Here is a 21785-nt window from a genome sequence, read left to right on the forward strand (position 1 = left end):
CAGTCAGCTGGTGGATATCAGTCTAATTTCTAATGGGACTGGTGAACATGTCACAAAACCATCCCCCCAAACCAGTCATAAGTGTGGCCCTCGCAGTGCTTCAGCAAAAAGGCCAAGGACTGAACAGGCCACTGGGCAGCAAATTCCTCTACCAGAAAAGTAGTCTCCCTGGCCAAAGTAAAGTCCCCAGGAGGGCCCTTGCTTTGCAGCTGCCTGCAGGTCACATGATCTGTAGATAGAGAATTTGAGTCTCCATTGTGTCACCTTTCAGCAACGCCACAATATCAATGGCACTTAATATTAAAAAAAATTAAACTAGTACAGGTAGCTAAGCCTGCTCTATCTTCTGGCTACCACATGGCTGATGCACCAAACAGCAGCTGTTCTGCAGGTGGTATGTACACAACATGAGATGCACTTACCTTCATGTAAAAGTGAAGAGAGACTGAAAAGACTGCTAGTGAGTACTGTGTGTGTGGGAGGAGAATCGCTGACTGAACCGGGAACAACAGAACTCCCCTTTTTCAGCTCCTCACCTGCAAGCATTTCTGAAGCCGTCCAAGGTGCTGAGCAGGAATTGCCCCTGCCTGAGGAGAGCTCTGGTCTGGTTTCTGTTTCCTGAGTGACTCTGAGCTACTGAGAAGAGGAGGTCACCCTGTTACAAGAGGAAAGCAGGGATCTTGTGCAACAGAAGAACTCTCTTCTATAAAGCCATGAAATGAGCCAGCAAGCTCCATTTATTTAGCTAAGCTCATTTCACATGCATATTGGTACCTTTTTGTTGAATGTTATTGCCATGGCCAGCTTCCCTTTAAAGGTCAGACACAGAAAAGACCTATTTGGTATTACTATGCTCCTCAAGCAAGGCAGTAATTAAATAGCTCCAGTGATAAGCCTCCTGACACATCCTCAAGCTGGATGCCCATCTTCCATGTTCTTTGAATTGTGTTTCATCCCATTACTCCTTACACAACCTTCAACAACTCCTCTCCCATCAATCTACTTGTAAGACCTTTGTGTTCATCTTTAGACTCCAATTCTACAGCTGATTCTGCTCAGATGTCACCACACAGAGTTCCTACAACTTCGACTAGGAGTTCACTTGTGTCTAGGCAGCTGCCAGGTCAAAGCATTAGTCACTCAACTAAGTTAAGGCACACATCAGCCTTCCTCCAGCCCCTGGATCCTATGCATTACTCCTTGCGGATTCTTTCCAGCTGGACAGCAATAAAAAAGTGAATTCCTTTCCCATTGGATGCTAAAGCATCTTCCACCACACTGGAAGTAGCACCATTTTCTGCTCCCCTCCAGTCAAAACATACCAGGATCCAGTCTTCTTTTCCACAACCTAATTCCCCCTCTATTACAAATCCACTGTCCTAACGAAGCACATAACTGAATCGAAGCAAATCAGCCTCTAAGTTCCAACCAAGAAGTGAGAAACAACATCACTGTCCTCAGCATGCTAAGGCCCAGACAGCAGAGGCCAAACAAGCCAGACCGTGCACAATTCTAGTGACAGTTCAGCATGTCCTGCATAATCCTACATTTCAGTCAGGTACTTCTCCCATCATGAACACACTTGTGATTTAGGCCCATGCACAAGTAAATCTCAAATAGAGACTCTCCTCCTTCATTCTGATGTTCAGTCATTTGAAATCACTGCTCCTCTTCAGGTTTGGCCTGGAAATACAAGTGCCAGAAACAGGGAAGGACCTGGAATCCAAACAGCTGCTGAAAGGGACCGGGGTCAGACTAGATGATCTGCTCAGGTCCCTTCCGACCCTAGAAACTATGAAACAAATCCCAGAAAGCAACTCTGGTCTGAAGTCACAGACATTGCAACACACATGGCAGAGGCAGCATGCAATGATGGTGCCCAGAGCCTGGGGTGGCTTGAATTCCCTTGGAACTAGCAGGGCTGGGGAGGAAGCCAGCTCAGCCCAAAGGAAAGGAACGCCTTGAACAACTTGGTTACAAGCTTCTCCCCTCTTGCTGATCTGGCAGCAGCAAAAGCTTCCAAAGGGGTCCATACCCAGCCTTTCTCACCTAGACAGACAGGTCAGTCCACACTGGGGCCTTTCTGAGAAGAAAAAACAAAGGGAAACTGTGGGGATCTCTAAGAGTGACCCACCACCCCCCATGGGATAAGAAGACTGAAATGTGCATGCATATGGCAGCCAGATGCCCTGCTAAAAGGGCCATTGCCCACTCTCTGTCAAGGAGCAGCAGTGTGACTTACTGCAGGCCTTCTGCTACTGCGTGGTAAGGAGAGGTCAGCACATCGCTTCAGCATAGCTTCCATCAGGGTCTGCAGCTCTTCATATGGCACTGGGGGGGAACTCAAATGGTCCTTCCTGCAGAAACAGGGGGAAAGGAAGAAAACAATGCGCAACTTGGAAGAAGCCTTTGAGCAATCCACACTGGGGACAGTGCTCTCTGGAAAGTCACAACATGGTACGCTTCACATGGCCAAGGCCTTGTCTAATAGCAGCACACCTCATGAATGCACCTCAACCAGTGTGGCAAGGCCACACAATCCAGGACCAGTGCCTCCATTACTTTATGACAGGGCTAAAAGTGATTGTGATTGAGTCAGGGCTTGTGTGTCTATAATCAAGGGTGGGACTGCAGCATGTATAGAGACACCCCAAGCTAGCTATTATCTACCCAGCTTGAATAAAGCTAGCCAAAGACCCTGGGTTCTTCCCTGGGCAGCTAAACTGTGCCTACAACCATCTTGTTGTAGCTTCATCATCACTGCTACCAGAGCCAGCTAGAAGAACACTATATCAAATACAATGACACACACTGAAATCACACCTCTGACTGCAGAAAAAGCACAACCTCACACAGACCAAGCTGCAGCTAGAGAAGCCAAAACGAGTAAGATGTAAGCATGAAGTCTAAGCTATGTCTCTTCTGAAAGAAGCCTACCAGATTTCCACCCCTCCGCTCTCCCCCACCACTCACCTCAAAAAAGCAGCCACAGCTTTCACAGCCTCTGCTGCTACTTCCAGCACAGGGCAGTTGACTGCCTCCATAAGAACATTAATGGCATTTTTGCACATGGCATGGTTTGTAAATAGCTTGATTTCCCCCGGCTGCCTGCAAAGGGCAAACAAAGAATAGACAGATAAAGATTTGCCACTGCCCCTCCTTGAAAAGAGCGTGTGTGTGTGGGGGTTAAATAAATAAAAGAAAAATACAATGGTGTCCTCTCCTTGCTCCCCAAAATATACACCTGAACCTTGTGATGTCAGTCCCACTATCAGGGGCCCACATGACTGAGGCCCCAAGAACTGCCTTGGGATGGTTATGCTCTATAAGAGTATTGCACAGTCTAATATTTTTCTTTCAAACTTTCACACTGTTGGTGGGCTGTTGGCTGCTGGATCATAACTTCTCTCATGATAGGTGTTTGTCCAAAGGGCTGGAGATTTGCCAAGGTGAATAATCCAAATATCCAGATGGCTAATTGACTGGATCAGAAAATATTGAACCGGACACTTCATGAGAAACCTACTCTCCCCCAAGATGATTATTTGCATTTTTTCTACTTAGGCTTTTATATTGGGCTCCTTATTCTAATACTTGCATGCTGATCTGAACATGAATGTTTCAAAATACCTACATAGATGTCCTGCTTCCAGGGAGCTCAGCAATGGATTGAAACTGAAGATAACTTTCCTTACAGTACTGTGGTGCTGCTAACTGAACTTAAAAAAAAAAAAATCTTTTAAGTAAGTTGTAAATGAGCCTTTTTTTTCCGGTTAGTTCATACAAATGAGAGTTGGTGATCAGATCCTCTCACACCAGAGCACACCAGAGCTGCGATACTCAATCTTTTTGTTAACATGTAATATTGCAATGCACCCCTACGATTCCATATTAGAGGGAATGGAAACAGTAACGCTTTGGATCACTACACCATGACCTGCCCAACTACCCAAGAGAAGCCACAGAGTTGTTCTTCATTTTGTCTTTTTTGTTCTGTTCTTCCATTTACATTTCTGTCTTATTCCTTCCTTGTGTTCCCTTTGGAATTTTGGTGCACATACCCCAGATTGACAATCACTGCAGTAAACTATTTAGTGTTCGGGGCCTTTATTGATGTTATAACACAAGGAGTAAACATAAGTGAGTGCAGCAGCACTATTTCATCACCCCACACCTCTGCACCCAAGACCCAGGAAAGAGCTAAGATCAGCAAGTTGGGAAGAGGTTGGGGGAAATGCCCTTGGGTGGGTTGGGGTCCATGCCTGGGCAGGGATTATAGTATTTACACAAAACCTCAAGTTTTTCTCTTTGCTTTCTGATTTTGTTAAAAATGTGCTTTACTCCTGTTTCAAACAACAGCCCCTTTGAGGAAAAGCTTCACTGACTGATTTGAGGATGATTTCTACTGACTTATTCAAACAGTAAAAACAACACTGCAATACAATGCATTGCAACATCATTTGGGCTGGAGAAAAATTCTAAAGGTGACACAAAGGGATTCTGCCACAGGATACTCAATGTCCCTATGCTTCAGTGCCAGGCACGCAGCTCTGGGAACAGACTTCACAAGCCTTGGGCTGCTAACAGATGTGGAAAACACAAAACAAAACAAAACAGTGGTTTACCAGAAGTAGTGCATTAATTCAACCCAGCTCCTCAGTGTCTGTATAGAGTCACACTTCAGTGGGGCTTTTTGGCACTTCTATCTAACAGCCAATTCAATCAGCTATTAGATAAAAGTGCCAAAAAGCCCTACTGAGGCACATGATCTATACAGACATTGGGTGAGCCAAGTCAAACTAATGCAATGCCTCTTCTAGGTATGTGCTACACTCGGTACAGGGGCATGCCAAGCTTGAAGTAAAGCACTGTTTTGTTTTTTCCATGTCTGTAAGCAGCCATAGATGCCTTACGCCAAGGCACCTAGGACTTGGATTCATAATGCTCAGCACACCAAGAAGTGGAGACACTAGGCCAGCCAACAGGAAGCAAAGGAAGAGGCACACCTGAAATTCTGCCCGTCTCACAGACTTAGGCAACAGTCAAGCACCTTGATGTAGTGCAGAGTCAGAAGCCAGAACCTAGGACTCTCCTCCCTCCAGCGGAGTGTCTTCCTCCCCTGGCTGCAAGGTCGGCCTCTCTCATTTGTTATCTCTCTCTGGCGCATGTCTCTGGTATTCTTTACTGCACAGTGGCCCAACTTGTACAGAAGTAAAAAGCACCTTCTGCCCAGCCCAGCCACTAGATCAGTGTGTAGAGTGCTCTGCAGGAAAGCATGAATGCTATACTTTGAGCCCAGTCAGACTGGGGATTGCCTACGACCCAGGTCTCCCACTTCCTGTGCGAGCGCTTAACCTACAAGGTGGGCAGCACTAGCTCCACTATTCTTTACAATGAGAGTGGCTAAGCGCTGAACCCAATGACGTCAATTGATCTGAGGGATATCTGAGCATATTTGCTGGCACATCAGAGGTACTTAGCACAAATCCACCTAGCCTGTGAACTCCACACAGTCTTCAGTAGAAGGCTGGCACCAAGGTGCTCAGCTCAGGCATGGTGGCAGTGGCTCTGAGTATAAGCAGTTGCTAAACCTGTTTCTATGAACCACTACTTTGGATTTTGGTGCTTAAAACTCAATGCAAGTCCAATTTCAGATGCCTCAGTTCTTTAATGAAGCCTGCCCTAAATGACAGTAGCCACAGAGCCATCAATTGGGTCCCAAACTCTACCTAATGCTCCACCTACACTAAGAAGGACAAGGGGCACAGCCAGGACAGAGGAATGCTGCTGAACTACTACAACCCTCTGATGTTTTCAATAACCCAAGGAGACTCACAAAGGTGAAGCATATCCAGACACCTTAGCGAGAATGAAGGCATCATTGCAGCCTTCGGGAACAGGGAGAGAGGAAGGGGAAAAATTAGAGGATCCTTAACAGCACCCCATTCCCCACCATAAAACAGATGATCTGAAAGAAAAGCTACACTTCAAAGTGAGGGTAGTGAACAAGAACACATGCATTAAAAAACCTTTAACTTAGCTAGACATTATCCTCTCTCCGCTCCAGCTATTAATGCAGAGGTTTGTGTTTTCTGAATTAAAACTGTTCTCTTCTCGTGTTTAGTTCCTCTTTCTGATACATCCCAAGTTGGCACCATCAGCCTGCACCAACTACCTCATATTTTTTGCTGCAGAATTAATTCTAACATCACAGAAATTCAGATGGAAGTTTCTCTTGGGGAAACAAGCAGGAAAAAAGAAGAAGTGTGAAGGGAAGTTGATCATGGGAGGGAAGAGGGGAAAATAACCCAGTGTAATGTATGCATTGTGTAATGCAATGCGTTGTGACCACTGAAAAGGAGTTGTGAGTGTGACAGAAGGGAAGCAACCTTGTGCAGGCCTGTCGACTGACCATGACTACAAATCCCAGAGGCACCTGGAAGCAGGAAGAGGAAGCCTTACTACTGGACACCCTCCAGTGCCTTGCTACTGGACTGCAAATCCCAGAAAACTTTGGGGACAGGAGGAAGAGGTGGTGACCACTGAGCCTTGGCTCACTATGTGCCAGAAAACTGGATGCTATGTGGTGCCTGCTGTGAGATGGACTGAAGGAGAGGGAAGCTTCCACACAGCATAGATGAGCTACAAGACTGACTGCACATGATTCCAAACCTACAGACATGCACAAAGCAACTCTGAACTAAAGGCTGGTTCTTGGGGACACCTCTGGAGGCGGGTAGGGGACCCTGTGTGCTGAATGCATGTACCCCAGCGGTACTGACCAGCACCTGTTTACTTGCCCTTTAAGTGTATGTTTTTGTACTCTGGATGCCTATGTACTTGTATTTGGCCCTTCCCATTGGCCTGTGATCCTAACCCCTAGGACACTCAATATAAAGTAAATGCAACACAGGTGGAAATGAGAGCCTGTTTAATACCAAAGAAGGGGGCTAACATAATCCATTGGTTCTCTGCTGATGTTGTCAGGAAGACAGCCAGCAACGGGCAGCTGTACTCACTGGTGGTCATATGTGTGATCTACACAAGACAGTTTTCTCTGAAGTCTTCAATTAGACCCCTTTTTACTGAACCGGCCCTCGCCCTTACCCAATCCTTGCACTCAACATCTGCACAAACAAGCCAGAAGGTGGTCCCTTACCGTTTCAGTATTTCAGTGAATAGCAGGAGCCCCTGCTTGTGCAGCTCCACATTGTTCAGCAGCAGGATCTCTCTGAGACTTCTCACCAGAGACTCAATGCCTGCAGGCATGGAAGGGGAGTAATAAGGAGTGTGCTCTCACACACACAAACCAACAATCCAGAAAGGGACTTGCAAAGACCATGGCACCACAGAATACACCACTGATACTCTCCTGCCTGCCAGCTTGCCTCCCCTCCCTTCCATTTGGGAAAGTCACATCTGGAGACACAAAGAGAATTTGGCCTCAATGGTTTAGTCAGTCCTTGTCCTCTCTGTAGAGACAGCCAGCGAAGGCACCATGAAGGCCAAAAAGGATGTTGGTCTTTGTAATGTTAGCACAGGCCCATTAGGAACTAGACTGAAATCTCACACTTTCATGTCACAGAAGTCCTCAGCCAGGAATATTTTCCAGTCACCATCATCCTGCTTTGGAATAAGCGACCTTACAGGGCTCTGCAATCCCACCCCAATATCAGAGGTGCCAAGTCCACCCAATGGGCACTTGTACACATGATGATATGTATAATACTGCAATAACTTTGTTAGGTCAGAAATCACCTACCATAAACTGTGTGACACTTGGAAAAAAAAAGCCACTCCTCCGTTAGAAGTAGCAGGCAGCAATAAACTGACCAGATGAGAATTTCACTAGTGCAGGAGAGGCAGTCAAACAGGAACTCTGCAAACACATAAAAAATTAAAAACCCAGGGAAAACAGAACCTGCACACAGCATGGAACAATTACTCCTAGATTTGAGGAAAGAGGGACAGGAAAACTAACAAGAACAGCTAATAACGGCAACAGAGCTGCTAGCTTTCCTCAGCTTAAGTGAGAAGAGGTGCAGTACAACCTCTGGAGAAGGCCGAGAGAAAGTGAGAAAGGAAATGATGATGGAAATACCATCTTCAATATAAAACAACTCCTGAAGGCTTGTGGATAGCCCTTCTTCCAGCATATAGTTAGCAAGCAGCTTTGTCACAGGTCTAACCCTCCCTCCCAAACTTTTATATAGCCAAAGAATGGGCCATACAAAAGCAACACGATTATTTTTTTCTGGGGCAATGGAAATTAAAATACTATATCGGCCTGGGTCTGCTTCCTGGGCCCAATGCTGAGCTGAATTACACCCTGAACATAACCCCACTTAAGTCCATGAAGTGGTACAGGGTTTAATTCAATGCAGAAACTGGTTTGCTTGGGTTCTGCAGCTCTGCTACCACAGGCTGAAATCTCCTCAAAATACCCAGTCAAAAGAGGAATGGAACGGTCAGTCCTTGGACAGACAACTTTAAAGGAAAAGCTTGATACTGTGAAAAATATTTAGCAGTTTGATAAAGAGTGTTCTGAGTCACTGGGGGGCCTATAACTTCACTATGTTGCCAGCCATGTGGTGCAACTGGAAATGACATCTTTCAGACAAAATATGAGGTCAGTTACAGATTTAAAAAAAATATCCCCTAGGACCTTTTGCAAAAGGAATTGTGGAAGTTGATCTACCCAAATTACAACTCCAGACATTCTGTCTTCCTAAACCTCCTTCTACAGTTTCAGTCCAAACTCATTCTTCAGTCCTTAGACAATGTTGAATCTTCCTGATGGTGCAGAATGGCTGCTTCCCCAGATTCCCTCTGAGGTGGCTTCATCCCATAGAACTACACTGACAAGTACAACCCTGCAAAGTGCTTTGAGACCTCTGGGTGACAAAACCTATGGAATTACAAGGGATTACTGTCTCTTCACCTGGAATGTCTGCATGGATAAAGGCAGGAGCATATTTGACTGGAGAATGCACCAGGACAGCAGCCATACACTGAGTGCTTGCCACCTGTAACATCTCATCTCTGGACAGCAACAGCTGTGGTAAAGCAAAAACAGGAAGAGAAAGAATGCTATATATATAGCATTTTTATATATGGTAAATGCTATAATTAAGGAAATACAAACTAGTTCCAAGTACTAGTTCCAAGTGGATACACAAGTGGTTGATTCATTCCAATCAATGGGTAGTCATCAATAGCTTAATGTTTAGGTATCAGGTGATGTTCCCCAGGGGTCTGGCTTGGGTCCAGGATCATTTAACATCTTCATTAATGATCTGGACAATGGGATTGAGTATACACTTAGGAAATTTGCAGATGATACCAAGCAGGGTGGAGTTGCAGACCAACTGGAAGGTAGGGCTAGGATCCAGAATGACCTTGATAAACTGGAGAAATGGTCCGCAATCAATCAAATGAAATTCAACGAGGATAAGTAGAAAGTCCTATACTTAGGATCGATTTTCATAGATTTCATAGACATTAGGGCTGGAAGGGACCTCGGGAGATCATCGAGTCCAGCCCCCTGCCAAAAGGGCAGGAAGTCAGCTGGGTTCATAGGATCCCAGCAAGATAAGCATCCAATTTACTCTTGAAGGTGTTCAATGTAGGTGCTTGAACCACCTCCGCTGGCAGACTGTTCCAGACCTTGGGGGCTCGGACAGTAAAGAAATTCTTCCTTATGTCCAGCCTGAAACGGTCTTGCAGGAGTTTGTGACCGTTCGACCTCGTCATCCCTTGGGGCGCTCTGGTGAACAGACGTTTCCCCAGATCCTGGTGGTCACCCCTGATAAACTTATAGGTGGCCATCAGATCACCCCTGAGCCTGCGCTTTTCCAGGCTAAAGAGTCCCATGGCTCTCAGCCTGTCATTGTAAGATCTGTTTTCCTGACCTCTGATCATGCGCGTGGCTCTCCTCTGGACTCTCTCAAGCTTCTCCACATCCTTTTTGAATTGTGGAGCCCAAAACTGGACGCAGTACTCCAGCTGCGGCCTCACCAAGGCCGAGTACAAGGGGAGAATGACGTCCCGGGATTTGCTCGAGAAGCATCTATGGATGCACGCCAGCATTTTGGTCGCTTTACTAGCCACAGCATCGCATTGCAGGCTCATGTTCATCTTGTGGTCAATGATGACCCCCAAGTCTCTTTCTTCTGTAGTGCTAACCAACGTAGCACTGCCGAGCCTATAAGGGTGCTGCAGGTTTTTCCTCCCAAGGTGGACAACCTTGCATTTATCGGCGTTAAACACCATGAGGTTCTCGTCTGCCCATTTGCTGAGCTTGTCCAGGTCAGCCTGGATCACCCGCCTATCTTCTGGCGTGGATGCTTTGCCCCAAAGTTTGGTGTCATTGGCGAACTTGGCCAGTCCACTCCTGACTCCAGTATCCACATCGTTAATGAAGATGTTGAACAGTATGGGTCCCAGGACAGAGCCTTGAGGAACCCCACTGGTCACAGGGCACCATGATGAGTGACTGCCATCAATCACAACCCTCTGGGTCCGACCACGAAGCCAGTTTCCCAGCCAGCAGATCGTGGTGGAGCCAAGGCCACAACTGGGCAGTTTGGCCAAGAGGTGATCATGGGATACCAGATCAAAAGCTTTTTTGAAGTCAAGATATATGACATCAATCTCTTCTCCCTTGTCCAGGTGATAGGTCACCTGGTCATAGAAGGAAATGAGATTGGTCAAACAAGACCTACCTACAACAAACCCGTGCTGGCTGTCCCTTAGAATGTTAGCCTGGGCCAGTCCCTCAAGGATGGCCTCCTTAATAAACTTTTCCAAGATCTTCCCCAGGATAGAAGTCAGGCTAATGGGCCTGTAGTTAGCCGGATCCACTCTCCTCCCTTTCTTGAAGATCGGCACCACATTGGCCTTCTTCCAGTCTTCAGGCACTACACCAGAGCGCCAGGAGTTTTCAAAGATCCGTGCCAGGGGCTGGGCTATGATGCTCGCCAGCTCCTTGAGTACCCTGGGGTGCAGATTGTCAGGGCCAGCTGACTTGAAGGTATCCAGCTTCTCAAGGTGTTCCTTCATGAGGTCAGCATTTATGGAGGGTAGGGGATCCCCCTCACCCAGATTTCCCTGTCCCATAGCAGGCATGGGCATCCCGTGTGACTGATGAAAGACTGATGCAAAGTACCTATTTAATAGGTTGGCTTTTTCCTGGGCTTCAGTTGTCAGTTGCCCCATCTGGTTTAGCAGGGGTCCAACACTGCCCTTGCTTTTCTTCCGGCTCCCCACATATCTGAACAAGGACTTTTTGTTGTCCTTGATGCCTGAAGCTAGTTAGAGTTCAGCTGCAGCCTTGGCTTTCCTGGTTTGGTCCCTGCAGGAACGGACCAGTGCGGAGTAATCCTCTTTGGAGGTGAATCCCGTCCTCCATCCTTTGTAGGCTTTCCTTTTTAGCCACAGTAGGTCCGCTAGGTCTCTGGAGAGCCAGGGGGGCTCCTGTGCCTTCTTGCTGCCTTTCCTCCGTGTTGGAATAGATTTAGTTTGTGCACTGAGGATCGCTTCCTTGAGAAGCAACCACTCTTCTTGAACTCCCACCTCCCTGGGGTCATGATCCCTGAGGGCCTGACCGACTAGCCTCTTGAGCTTATCAAAGTCGGCTTTTCTGAAGTCAATAATAGAATAATTGCACACACAAATACATACTGGAAAATGACTGATTAGGTTGCAGTACTGAAGAGAAGGACTTGGAGGTTATACTGGACCCTAAGTAGTAGAGGTACACCAGTACAATTGTCCCATATTGGATAAGCACCGATATGAGGAAAATAAAGAGCATTGGTAATCAAGTTCTTTTGTCTGATGTGGCCAAAAAATACCTCGTGCAGGCACACTGCAGCACAGCATGCAGGCAGCCAGGAGCATGGCCTGGCAGCATAGACAGCAGCATCCAGATAGTAAGTCTGTTATGGGGGAAGGGAAGGGAAGGGGTGTGGTGGGGGCAGATCGAGGCCCCCACTGTGAGGGAGGGAGTGGGAGTGGGGCTGGGGCAGGTGCTGCCCAGGGCAGCGGGGGGGGGGGGGGGGGGAGCCACAGCTTCTGCCACTATGTGCATCCTAAATTGGCATGGGGGGGCGCGTGCCCTGGATCTACGCACAGGGCGAGGGCAGGCTGCCACTGAGGGCTGGAGCTGTGTCAGACTCTTGCCAGCAGGGGGCCTGGGCCAAGCTGTGCTCGGGGCGAGTGGCACTGGGAGGGGAGCTATGGGGAATGGGGGAGCTGCAGCCACCCCAACATTTGCCATAGCCCCTCCAATTCTCCCTCCCAGCGCCACCACTGCCCACCCCAAGTTCAGCCCAGCACCCAACAAGGATAGCCCGGCACTGCCCTGGCCTCAGCCAGCAGCAGCAGCCCACCCTCACCCTGAATGCACATGACCCCCATGCCCTCCCAGTGTACAGGCAACTGGAACAGCGCCCCCCCCCACCTCCTCCTCCCCAAATGAGCTGTGGTTCCATCCCATGCCCTGCCCCGGAAGGGGAGAGCCTGCCCCTCTCCGAGGGCCTCAATCTGCCCCCCCATGCCTCTTCACTCCATCTTTTTGCCCACAACAGACTTACCAGCTGGATGAGAAAGAAATTCCACCTACCTATGGTGCACACTGAACAACTGGTCCATTATGGGGGGGGAGGAGGGGGAATCTAGCTTTCACATCTGCTGTTGGGACACAGTATCTCAGTAGCTGAAGTAAAGGTCCTGATAGCAGTGTGGCAAATTCTTTGTCTCTAACAACAACCCATCTCAGAGCAAGGGGCAACCTGACCTGCTGGAAAGTTGGACAGCATATGTTATAAGATGGCATATCCTCTTTGGTGCTTACTTTTTTGAGCACCAGTGGCAGGGGGTTTTCTCCCTCTAACAAATTGGCACTTTCAGAATCTGCCTCTCTGCCGGAACTGCTCATAATAACTGATACAAAGTGACCAGATTTCAGCAGCTCCTTTAATAAACCTGCAAACAAAGAGCAGAGAAAAAGCAAGTAGCGCATTAGGGGTGCAGAGGGTTACAAAGCACCACATCATCATGTCCTGGCCTCACCAAGGCAGTGACCTTACTACCTACATCCATACAAACTATAAATTCTCTCTGATCACATTCAGGCCTTTTTTCTGGCCATGTCCCCACATGCCTCCATGATTCATCACTTCAGTATGTAATGCTCCACACCCCCAATTCCCTTTGCTGTTTCCATTCCCTCTTCACTTTCTATTCCCTTCCATATTGGGTGGACCTTTCAGTTGCAATTGTACCAGTTTCCTGGAACTTCCTGTCCCTCTCCTCCTGCCTGAGCTGTCATTTCCAATCTCTTGTTGAAATGCAGCTCAAAACCCACTGTCTCCCCCCATCTATAGCTAGTGACCCACAAACCTGTTCTTCCCACCACTATTTCCTTCCATCAACCCTTTGCTCCTACTACTATCCATTCACCCTACCTGCTCCCCACACCCTCTTTCTTTAACAGTCCCACTTCTCTAATTCTTCTGCACTTAAGAATTCTGATGCAAATCATAACTGAGAGACTTCAAGGGCAATGCTCCAGAGTGAGTTCAGAAGCAGTGGAGCCAGGGCTATTAAAGTCAACTTTGAAAGGAGTCAGCAGCTATACATGTAAATTACTTATTACGTTTGCAAGGTAATCAGATTGCTATTCACCTTCTAAAGAGGAGAGAGAGATCATAGTGCAGTTTGCACATGAGCTGTGGGAGTAAGGCTGAGATCCTATATAACATCACTGTTCTACAGAGAGCAATGATTCTGACTGCATTGTCCAGCAACTTTGAGAGAACTGATCTCTGCTCTGCTCTAACCTGAACAAGAAGTCCCATTACTGTGAAGGTCCCATTCCTCAGATTCAGTCCTACCACCCCCTAAAGTCCTGTCTTTGTAATCAGTCACTATACAACAGAGGTTAGCTACCTCTTACTGCTGTGGGCCAGAGCTTGTACCCTGGCTCTCTGCCATGGGTTGCATATATCTGTGGCACAGCTGTGCCACCTGATTGCCAGTTCTGCCATGGGCTAGGTTGGACCTTTGCAGGCCAGATCCAGCCGACAGGGCACAGGTTGCCAATGCTTGCTGCAGAGGATTGTTATATTTCTAGAAAAATTAGGACAACTGATTGGGACAGGTCATGCCACGATGCAAATTGTGGGACTTAAATGAAAGTGACAGCAAAAACTATGGTGTTGGTTATAGCTGTGTTGGTCTAAGGACATAGGCAGACAAAGTTCTTTACGGTAAATGTGACATATTTTATTAAACCAACTAAATAGTTGGAAAATGTTCTTTACAAGGTTTACAAGTTTAAGGAGAGCATACAAACACCAATAGACTCTCCCCATGCCTGAAGAAGTGTGTTTGTACCCGAAAGCTTGAAAAGAACAATTTTTCCAACTATTTAGTTGGTCTAATAAAATATATCACATTTACTTAAAGAACCTTATGGAGATTCTAGTAATAAGGCCAGGCTAGGTGTCAGGGGGTGGTGTTCCCTTGTGGGTACCAGGAGGATTCAGCAATGAACCTGGCTGGGGTTTGTGATTACTGTGTAAGAACAGAAGAGATCAGCAGCTGTGGACACATTCATTCCCCTTCCACAACAATCCAACTAGCTTGCAGGCTGCTATTTCACAAAGCTCTGAAGAATCACCCCAAGTAAAGCGCACAGTAAGATCTCAAAACTACCAGTGAAGAACCCTCTCCACCTTATGATCTTTTAGCCGTGTCTTACCCATGCAATTAGCCTGCAGCTCCTTTGTCTGTGCATTCCCCAGGGTAGCTAGAAAGAGGCCACACAGCTTCTCTGTGAAGTGCACCGAGAGCTTCTCTGCACCGATGGATGAAGAGTACAGCTTGCAATACAGGTAGCAGACAGATGCCTTTACACCCTCATTGGGGTACATCAAGCCTGTCAACAGGTGATCCACTAAGTTACCTAAAGCAGTGAACAATAAATGGGATAGGTGTCAGAAAACACAGGAACCTGCCATTTCTAAATCAGCCTGTCCACTTCAGAAGACTCCAAAAACTATTAGCATAGTTCTGTACAAGCTGGCTGACTTCTTCCCTTAGTCCAGTCAAATATTTTGGGATTTCTTCTGTGACTCTGATCCCCTCTGTGATGCTCTGAGCAGAAACACAGTAGCAATTATCTGTGGAACTCCTTGTTGAGCCACACAAAGGTACAGCATCACCGCAAATTCCCACCTCCCATTCAGAAGTGAAGCATGATCACCTCAACAACCCTGTCATAAGAACTGAAAGGAAACTAAATGCCCATCTCCTCCAAGCCAGACAACTGTGAATTATAGTTCATTGAAGTTGGCCTTCACTGAGCAGACAGGCAGGGAGAGGAGACAGGTAAGCTGGGTTCAATTTCTGTCTTTGCCACAGATTTTCTGTGACCTTGAGAAAGTCACTTAGTTTAGCATGCATGTATCTCCACTTTTGCTAGCGCCTCACAACACTACCATGAAGCACATTCCCTCATACTCACCATGTGCAATCGCTAACATATCAGCAAAGACTGGGATAGCATCAGCCAATTTGCCCAGCAGAATAAATGTGGGCAGACTGCCTCTCATGGTGGCTGGCTTGTACAACTGTGGAGAATACAGAGGGAAGAAAAGGAAGCATGGGTGAGAATGCAGCCCAACATGGGAAATGCATGCAAAAGAGGAAGTGTCCCTCTTAAAGAGGGGCCTTATCATTCAGTGGCATCCACTTAGTTGTTCAAGATAAATCGAGGGAAGATTCTCCATTTATCCAGACAATTCTCGCTGAACAGAACCCTCACGTCTTCTAAATACAGTTGCAATGTCCTAACTCCTGGGTTTTCCCATGGTGCCACACTCTCATACAAGGGGGCCCCCAAAGCAGGAAGCTTGCCCACAAAGCTGCTGCAGTAATGGAGGCAGAAGAGAAACTACAGAGGAAGCCCCACAGCTACAGTGTTGTGAAAAGGATCAGAAAAGTACCAGGGCAGAGATCAGCATTGCAAAAGGCAACCCCCCTGCCACTGGTGCTCAAAAAGGCAGAGGCAGGACACTTCTGTGAGCCCCATCACAAAATAACCTAACTTCACAGTCCGTCAGATTCAAACACAGAGAACAATGGTAAGGCAGAGAAACAGCACTGACCTCTTTCTGGCTTTCATCTAACACATAGTGTATGTACTGCTCTGACTTCAGCTCCATGACAAGCATCACCAGCACTGCACAGAGGAACCAGGATCAGTATCATATAGTGACATATATTTAGAATGTAAGCAAGTGCACAAGGAGCCTTCACAGCAGCTTTCATTAGACCATGCCAATGCTGATACAGCAGGGTGACATCTGGATTCCCTTTGCTGTTGTTTCTGGCATCCACCCCTTCCCCCAGCTTGATCATTCTCTAGTGATGTCAAAATAATCCTGTGCCCATGACAACACAGTACATTCTGTATGGAAATGACCTTCAACTCGCAACTGAATGTGTTAGAACAGGGCTGTCCAACTTCTGAGTGGCCAGGAGCCATAGGTCCCACACTGCACAAACTACATACCAGGCACCCCCCGCTGCCACACGTAACATAGTGTTCTCAGGCCCCCTAAACCCCTGTCAGCAAGCTCCCTTGGCTATGTGGGCTGCATTACCCTGCCCCTGGGGATGTAGGGCAGGAAACAGGCTGGAGAAGGGAGCAGGAGCCCAGAGACTTTGGCAGCAACAGGAGAACAATAGGGGGAGCAATGCCTGGACTCAGAGCCCAGGACCTGCATGCAGCCCGTGGGCCACCAGTTGAACAGCCATGCTTTAGGCTCATCAAGCAAACGAGATAAACCAGAATGAGAAAGAACATGTCCCTTGCTTAAAGCACAGACACCTTCAATAATTAATGCAAAGGACAAAATCCCCATAGTACAAAGATCTCTTATAAAAACATGTTCCAAGTCCAGACCAGAATAACTGAGCTGACAATCTCTAAATATCATGTAAAAAGCCCTAATCTCATGGTAGACACATCCACTTTCCCAGACATGGGCATAACATCAAAATAATTTATGCCAGTTGTGGTCATTCCTCAGGCTAAGCCCTACTTCTACAACCTGGTATCCCTACATCTTTGGGTGCTTTTATACCTTTCCATCAGCCCTGCCTCAGTTAAGAGTAGTTATTCTTAGCTCATTGCAATTGCAAGAAATCTCTGCTCCATCTGTTCCAGTGAAAGAACGGAAGCAGAAATTAACAGGATACTACTCTTATTACATGCCAATAATCAAGGGCTTTACTAAGTAAAACAAGTGAGATGCCTGAAGCAAGGAGAGCTGCCTTCCCAGTAAGAAATCTGCATGACCTCTTCTGCCAGTTAGTCTGTGCAGCAACCAAAGCCATTTTTTATGCCTTTAGACCACTAATTACCTTTTTCCCCCTTAAACTCCATGGATCTATAAAAACCTTCACATGTAGACACCACAAAGTTAAACTTCTGGTCTGAGCACGTGCATGTTTCAGAGGACTGGTAGTGAAGCAGAGGCTTTTAATTTCTTCGTCACCAGTTTGACTCTAGACTATGTCACTAGTTACTGAAAATGATTACTCTCTGTAAAATAAACTGGTCATTGTCCTAGTCCAACTCTTTACATTTTTAGGAGGGAAACACCTGCACTGCTAGGGAGCCTGATTCAAAATCCTCTGAAGTCAATGGAAAAAAGCGATTGATTTCAGTAAGTCTACAATCAAGCGCATGACAATCACCACACGTATAGAGGAAATGTTCATATTTAAGCCCCTTTCTCTGCACTCCAACTTCCTTCTGAATAGGCCTTCAAAGCACCCCCAGCAGTGAAGACAGCAGCTGCTCTATAGAAGTGAAACTGTCCAACTGATATAGACTCCCTTTCTCAAAGCATCAGGGACTGAGATCCAGCATCTTTCTTTCACCTTCAATGGACAGGTCCTGTGCACTGTTGTCTTCCACAGTATGCAACATCCCTGAAAAATCAACCCACAGATAAATGACAGTCACATAACATATCCCTGCACCTGATAGTCAGTGCTGTGGTCTCTAACTTTAAAAGGAGCTGGAGATCTTTCAGGATTCTTTTCCCCATTTATTTACCCTGCTTCACATGGACCCAACCTAACTCCATGGGCAGGACAGACAGGATGTTACTCCTGTAATGCCTGGGGCACCTAATATCCAGTCATAAGTAGCTGAAGTGTGCAGCCTACCTTGCAATCTCCCACCAGCTTGTTGTGTTTTTATTTTTAGAAAGCATAATGTAAAAAATTGTTCTATGTTTGCTGAAATATTTGGATCCACTTCTGTAGATACATATGTTACCTTCATCAATATGCTGGAGTATCTGTAAGCAATATTATTAAATCTACATCACAGAAGTTCCTTCCAGAACATGCCTAACGCATTCCCAAGGATCACAGAAATTAGAGATTGGCTCTAAGGTAGACCTCTTCAGTCTTACATCCATTCCTTGCATGACCAACTCTGCTTGCTCACAGTACTGAAAGTTCCCCAAGGTCTTGCCCAGGCCATATTGAAACATGAGTATTAAAATTTCAAGTGCCAGTGGAGATTACTATAGGAGTTAAATGGAAGCTGTAGTTACAACAGTGTTCCATGCAAATTTAAATTTTCACAGCTGGAATTTAAGATTTGGCATATTATATTAAACCACTGTCACACCTCTGGCTCTACCAAGTCTGCTCATTCATTGTACCATAGTATTGTACAGTGGCCAACACCCTAATCTAATCTAGTCCAGAACCCTTTCTTTTGACACACCAAATCATGTCTATAGATACACATAGTCCAGCATTGTGCTTCTGATGTTCCAAAAGGAGAAAGTCCCCCTCCCATCAAACACCTAACCAGTAGAGCAATTCTATGACAATGGGTGTGGAGAAACCAGTTTTACATTCTATTTTACCCCATTCCCTCCAGAAATTATCTTCTTGCATCTTGAAAGAAAATCAATGAGCTGTATTTTGAATATTGTAGTATAAACTTCCTCTCAGTTTCTTCAAGAAATTCCAGCTCACATGCTCCCCAGTCCCGGCCCTTCACAACAGCCTACACCTCCACTCTTCTGGTCACTTGCATCTTCTTCCTCCACAGCTGCTTCTGCCTACATTCCTCCTTTAACTCCCTCCTAATTTTAGCCCTTTTCCCAGATTATTTTCTAGTAAGACCACCTTCCACAATGATTCATTTGACCTTTGCAACTGCCTCCCACAAACTCTTCATTCATTCAACCCCTCTTCAGCAGGTATTGCCTTATTATAGCAATGCCAGATTTCCTATTGAGGATCAGGATCCTGCTGTTCTGTGTTATTCAAGCACATAGTAAGTAAAAGACAGTCCCTGCCCCAAAGCCTTTCAACCATAAACCTATCCAAATGCTGGGGCTGGATATTTAAAAAAATGCAATAAAATTTAAAATGAAACACTGGGGTCTTCATATGTGTTTAGTACAACATCTGCTGTATCTAGGTCAGAACTTCCTGTAAACTTTCTGGGCAGAGGCTCCTTCCATGCTTGAAGAGGAGCAAGTGCACAAACTGGGCTCAGCATAAACATCTCTAAACTCCGATTATTAAAGCTACAGCAGCACTTTGCTCCTCGTGCACAGCACAGGATGCAAAAATGTATGCACTGTGAAAAAGACCACTGATATTAGAGGCAGGAACTGACTTCAGATGTATTTTCCTAGAAAGAGCAAGAAAAACATGAAGCAATAATGTTTGGGAAGCCTCTAGGTAAGTGCAGAGAATTATATATTAACTGAAACAACTATTCATTGGGAACTCAGCGCACCACCCCTGCCTTTGTTTCAGTATATTACCCATATTTTTGCCGTATTCCACCCTTGGCTGTGACATGAGTGAAAAATAGAAAGGTCAAAGAACTAGGCAACACCACAGAGACTAATTTTATCCCCTCATCCCTCACAATTCTCTGCTGACCCCAGTGAGAATGAAGCAGGTGCTATTTCTACAGCTTTAAGGTCTACAAATTTAAAATGGTCTGAAAAGGCATCATGTGGGTTTGCATTCTGGAAAGAGACATACACCAGAACAACAGTCTCTACTCCATAGCAAGAAAGGAACCAGAAGGAACCATGAACATACTGGTTCTCTCTCCTGAGTACAGAACAAAACAAACATGCTCTGAATGAACAAACCAGTGCAGGGTCTTCCTTAGGAGGCAAGGGAAGTCTCCTAACATAGACCGCTGTAAGGCAGAGAGTACAGAACCAAGAGACCATAGGGGCAAAGGAAACCCTCAGATCTTCCCACCTGGCCTAGAAATGCAAATATCAGATCTGCCTTTCCCCTGAAGGCTGTCTGAAGGGATGGCTCTTACCAAACAGGGTTCCTATGAAATGGACGCACACCCTTTCGTCCTGAGCCAGCAGCTGGATGACTGGCACCATGTGCCAGGTCAGGATGTCACGGAAGCAGGACAGCACGTGCTTCCTTCGCACCAGCTGGGGGTTAAAAACAAAACCGAACTAACCTCAGGTTCACTGCAGGGATGGACAGGCAGGGCTCACCCCAGGGCTGAGGGGGTGGGTGCAGGCACCCCTTAATTTTGGCTCTGATAATGCCAGAGGCTAGTGCACTAGTGCTCCCAGTTGGGGGTTCAACTCCTGGGTAACTCCCATGGCACCCCAGCCTGCCCAGGCAGCATCAGGGGCTGGGCTGTGAGGGGCAAGGACTAGGCTGTCACATGGGCAGTGAGGGGCAAGGCTGAGGGGACAGGAGTGGAGAGACTTCTGAGGAGCCTGCTGGGGGCAGGGGAGTGGAACTGCTGCCCCATCCCGTTGGGACCAAGCAAGCTAGGCCCAGGGGAGCTGCGGGTGTACTGCTCTGGTCCATGGGCCTGCAAGGTGTGGATCTCTCAAGCCCTGGGCCTGGCTTCAACCCAAGGCCGTCTCTCCACACCATTCCTCTCTGCTCCTAGCTGTAACAGGAGCCAGCCAGGGCACCAGTAGGGGAGGGCAGGCGGAGGAGGGCACGACTAGGGCGTCCCCTGACAACGGGGGGAAGGGGCGGAAGACGCCACGAGCTCCCTCGCTCCGCACCGAGGCGCCGCCGTCGCCCAGCGCCTCAATGACACAGGCCAGGCACAGCGGCGGCGGCAGTTGCAGCAGCCAGCGCGGATCGTGGCGCTGGTGCAGCCGCTCGCACACTAGCAGCAACGCCTCCATAACCCGACACCACTTCGGCGGGAACCCCCCTGCGCATGCGTAGCTTGGGGGCGAGGAGGTAACACCCAGAAGGGTGGAACACCTCGCGCATGCGCGGGAGGTGAAGCGACCTGAGTGTTTTATGTTCACGTTGGGCGGGCGGAAGAGCGTGCGTCAGACAGCCGTGGTGTGGGGAGCACGGTCGGTCGGTCTGTCTGTGGCATACGCACCTGTACTTGAGCCCACCACCTCTGGGGCATCCCAGCAGCCAGGACTAGGACCCCAAAGCACAAGGGCAGGATGTAAAGGACATTAGCCCATGCAGTGAAGCAGGCACCCACCCTGCAGCTCCCACAGAGAAGCAATAAGGGCCCCTTCGGTAGAAGACAGGTCAGAGGAGGGAGATCTGACAGGGAAATCCAGGCAGGGGCAGAAGAGAAGGGCTCCGGAGAGAAAGAGGGAAAACAAGTAAAAGTTCCAGCAGGAGCCAAGGGGAGGAAATGGGGAGGGGGCAAGGAGAAGAGAAGCAGGTCCAGATGGTATCAGCTGAGGAAGTGA

The 21785-nt window shown here is 47.3% G+C and overlaps 1 protein-coding gene across 1 annotated transcript in view; it reads right to left on the minus strand.

Moving 5' to 3' along the window:
• Positions 1-21265, minus strand: part of LOC149866100 (coiled-coil domain-containing protein 134-like) — a 73207-nt gene extending 51942 nt beyond the window's left edge. Inside the window, exons 1-13 of the mRNA XM_090042918.1 lie at positions 21123-21265; positions 20402-20525; positions 17959-18009; positions 16176-16249; positions 15533-15638; positions 14768-14971; positions 12857-12987; positions 8942-9056; positions 7763-7879; positions 7160-7259; positions 2974-3108; positions 2243-2357; positions 537-655 (exon numbers count right to left, since the gene is read on the minus strand). Coding sequence (XP_089899044.1) covers positions 537-655; positions 2243-2357; positions 2974-3108; positions 7160-7259; positions 7763-7879; positions 8942-9056; positions 12857-12987; positions 14768-14971; positions 15533-15638; positions 16176-16249; positions 17959-18009; positions 20402-20525; positions 21123-21248 — 1517 coding nt within the window. The 5' untranslated portion in view covers positions 21249-21265. The remainder of the gene's footprint in view (positions 1-536; positions 656-2242; positions 2358-2973; positions 3109-7159; positions 7260-7762; positions 7880-8941; positions 9057-12856; positions 12988-14767; positions 14972-15532; positions 15639-16175; positions 16250-17958; positions 18010-20401; positions 20526-21122) is intronic.
• Positions 21266-21785: the final 520 nt, after the last annotated feature.

Source organism: Crocodylus siamensis, chromosome 4 (assembly GCF_052110815.1).
Source record: "Crocodylus siamensis isolate JL-2025a chromosome 4, ASM5211081v1, whole genome shotgun sequence".
NCBI classification, from domain to species: Eukaryota; Metazoa; Chordata; order Crocodylia; family Crocodylidae; genus Crocodylus; species Crocodylus siamensis.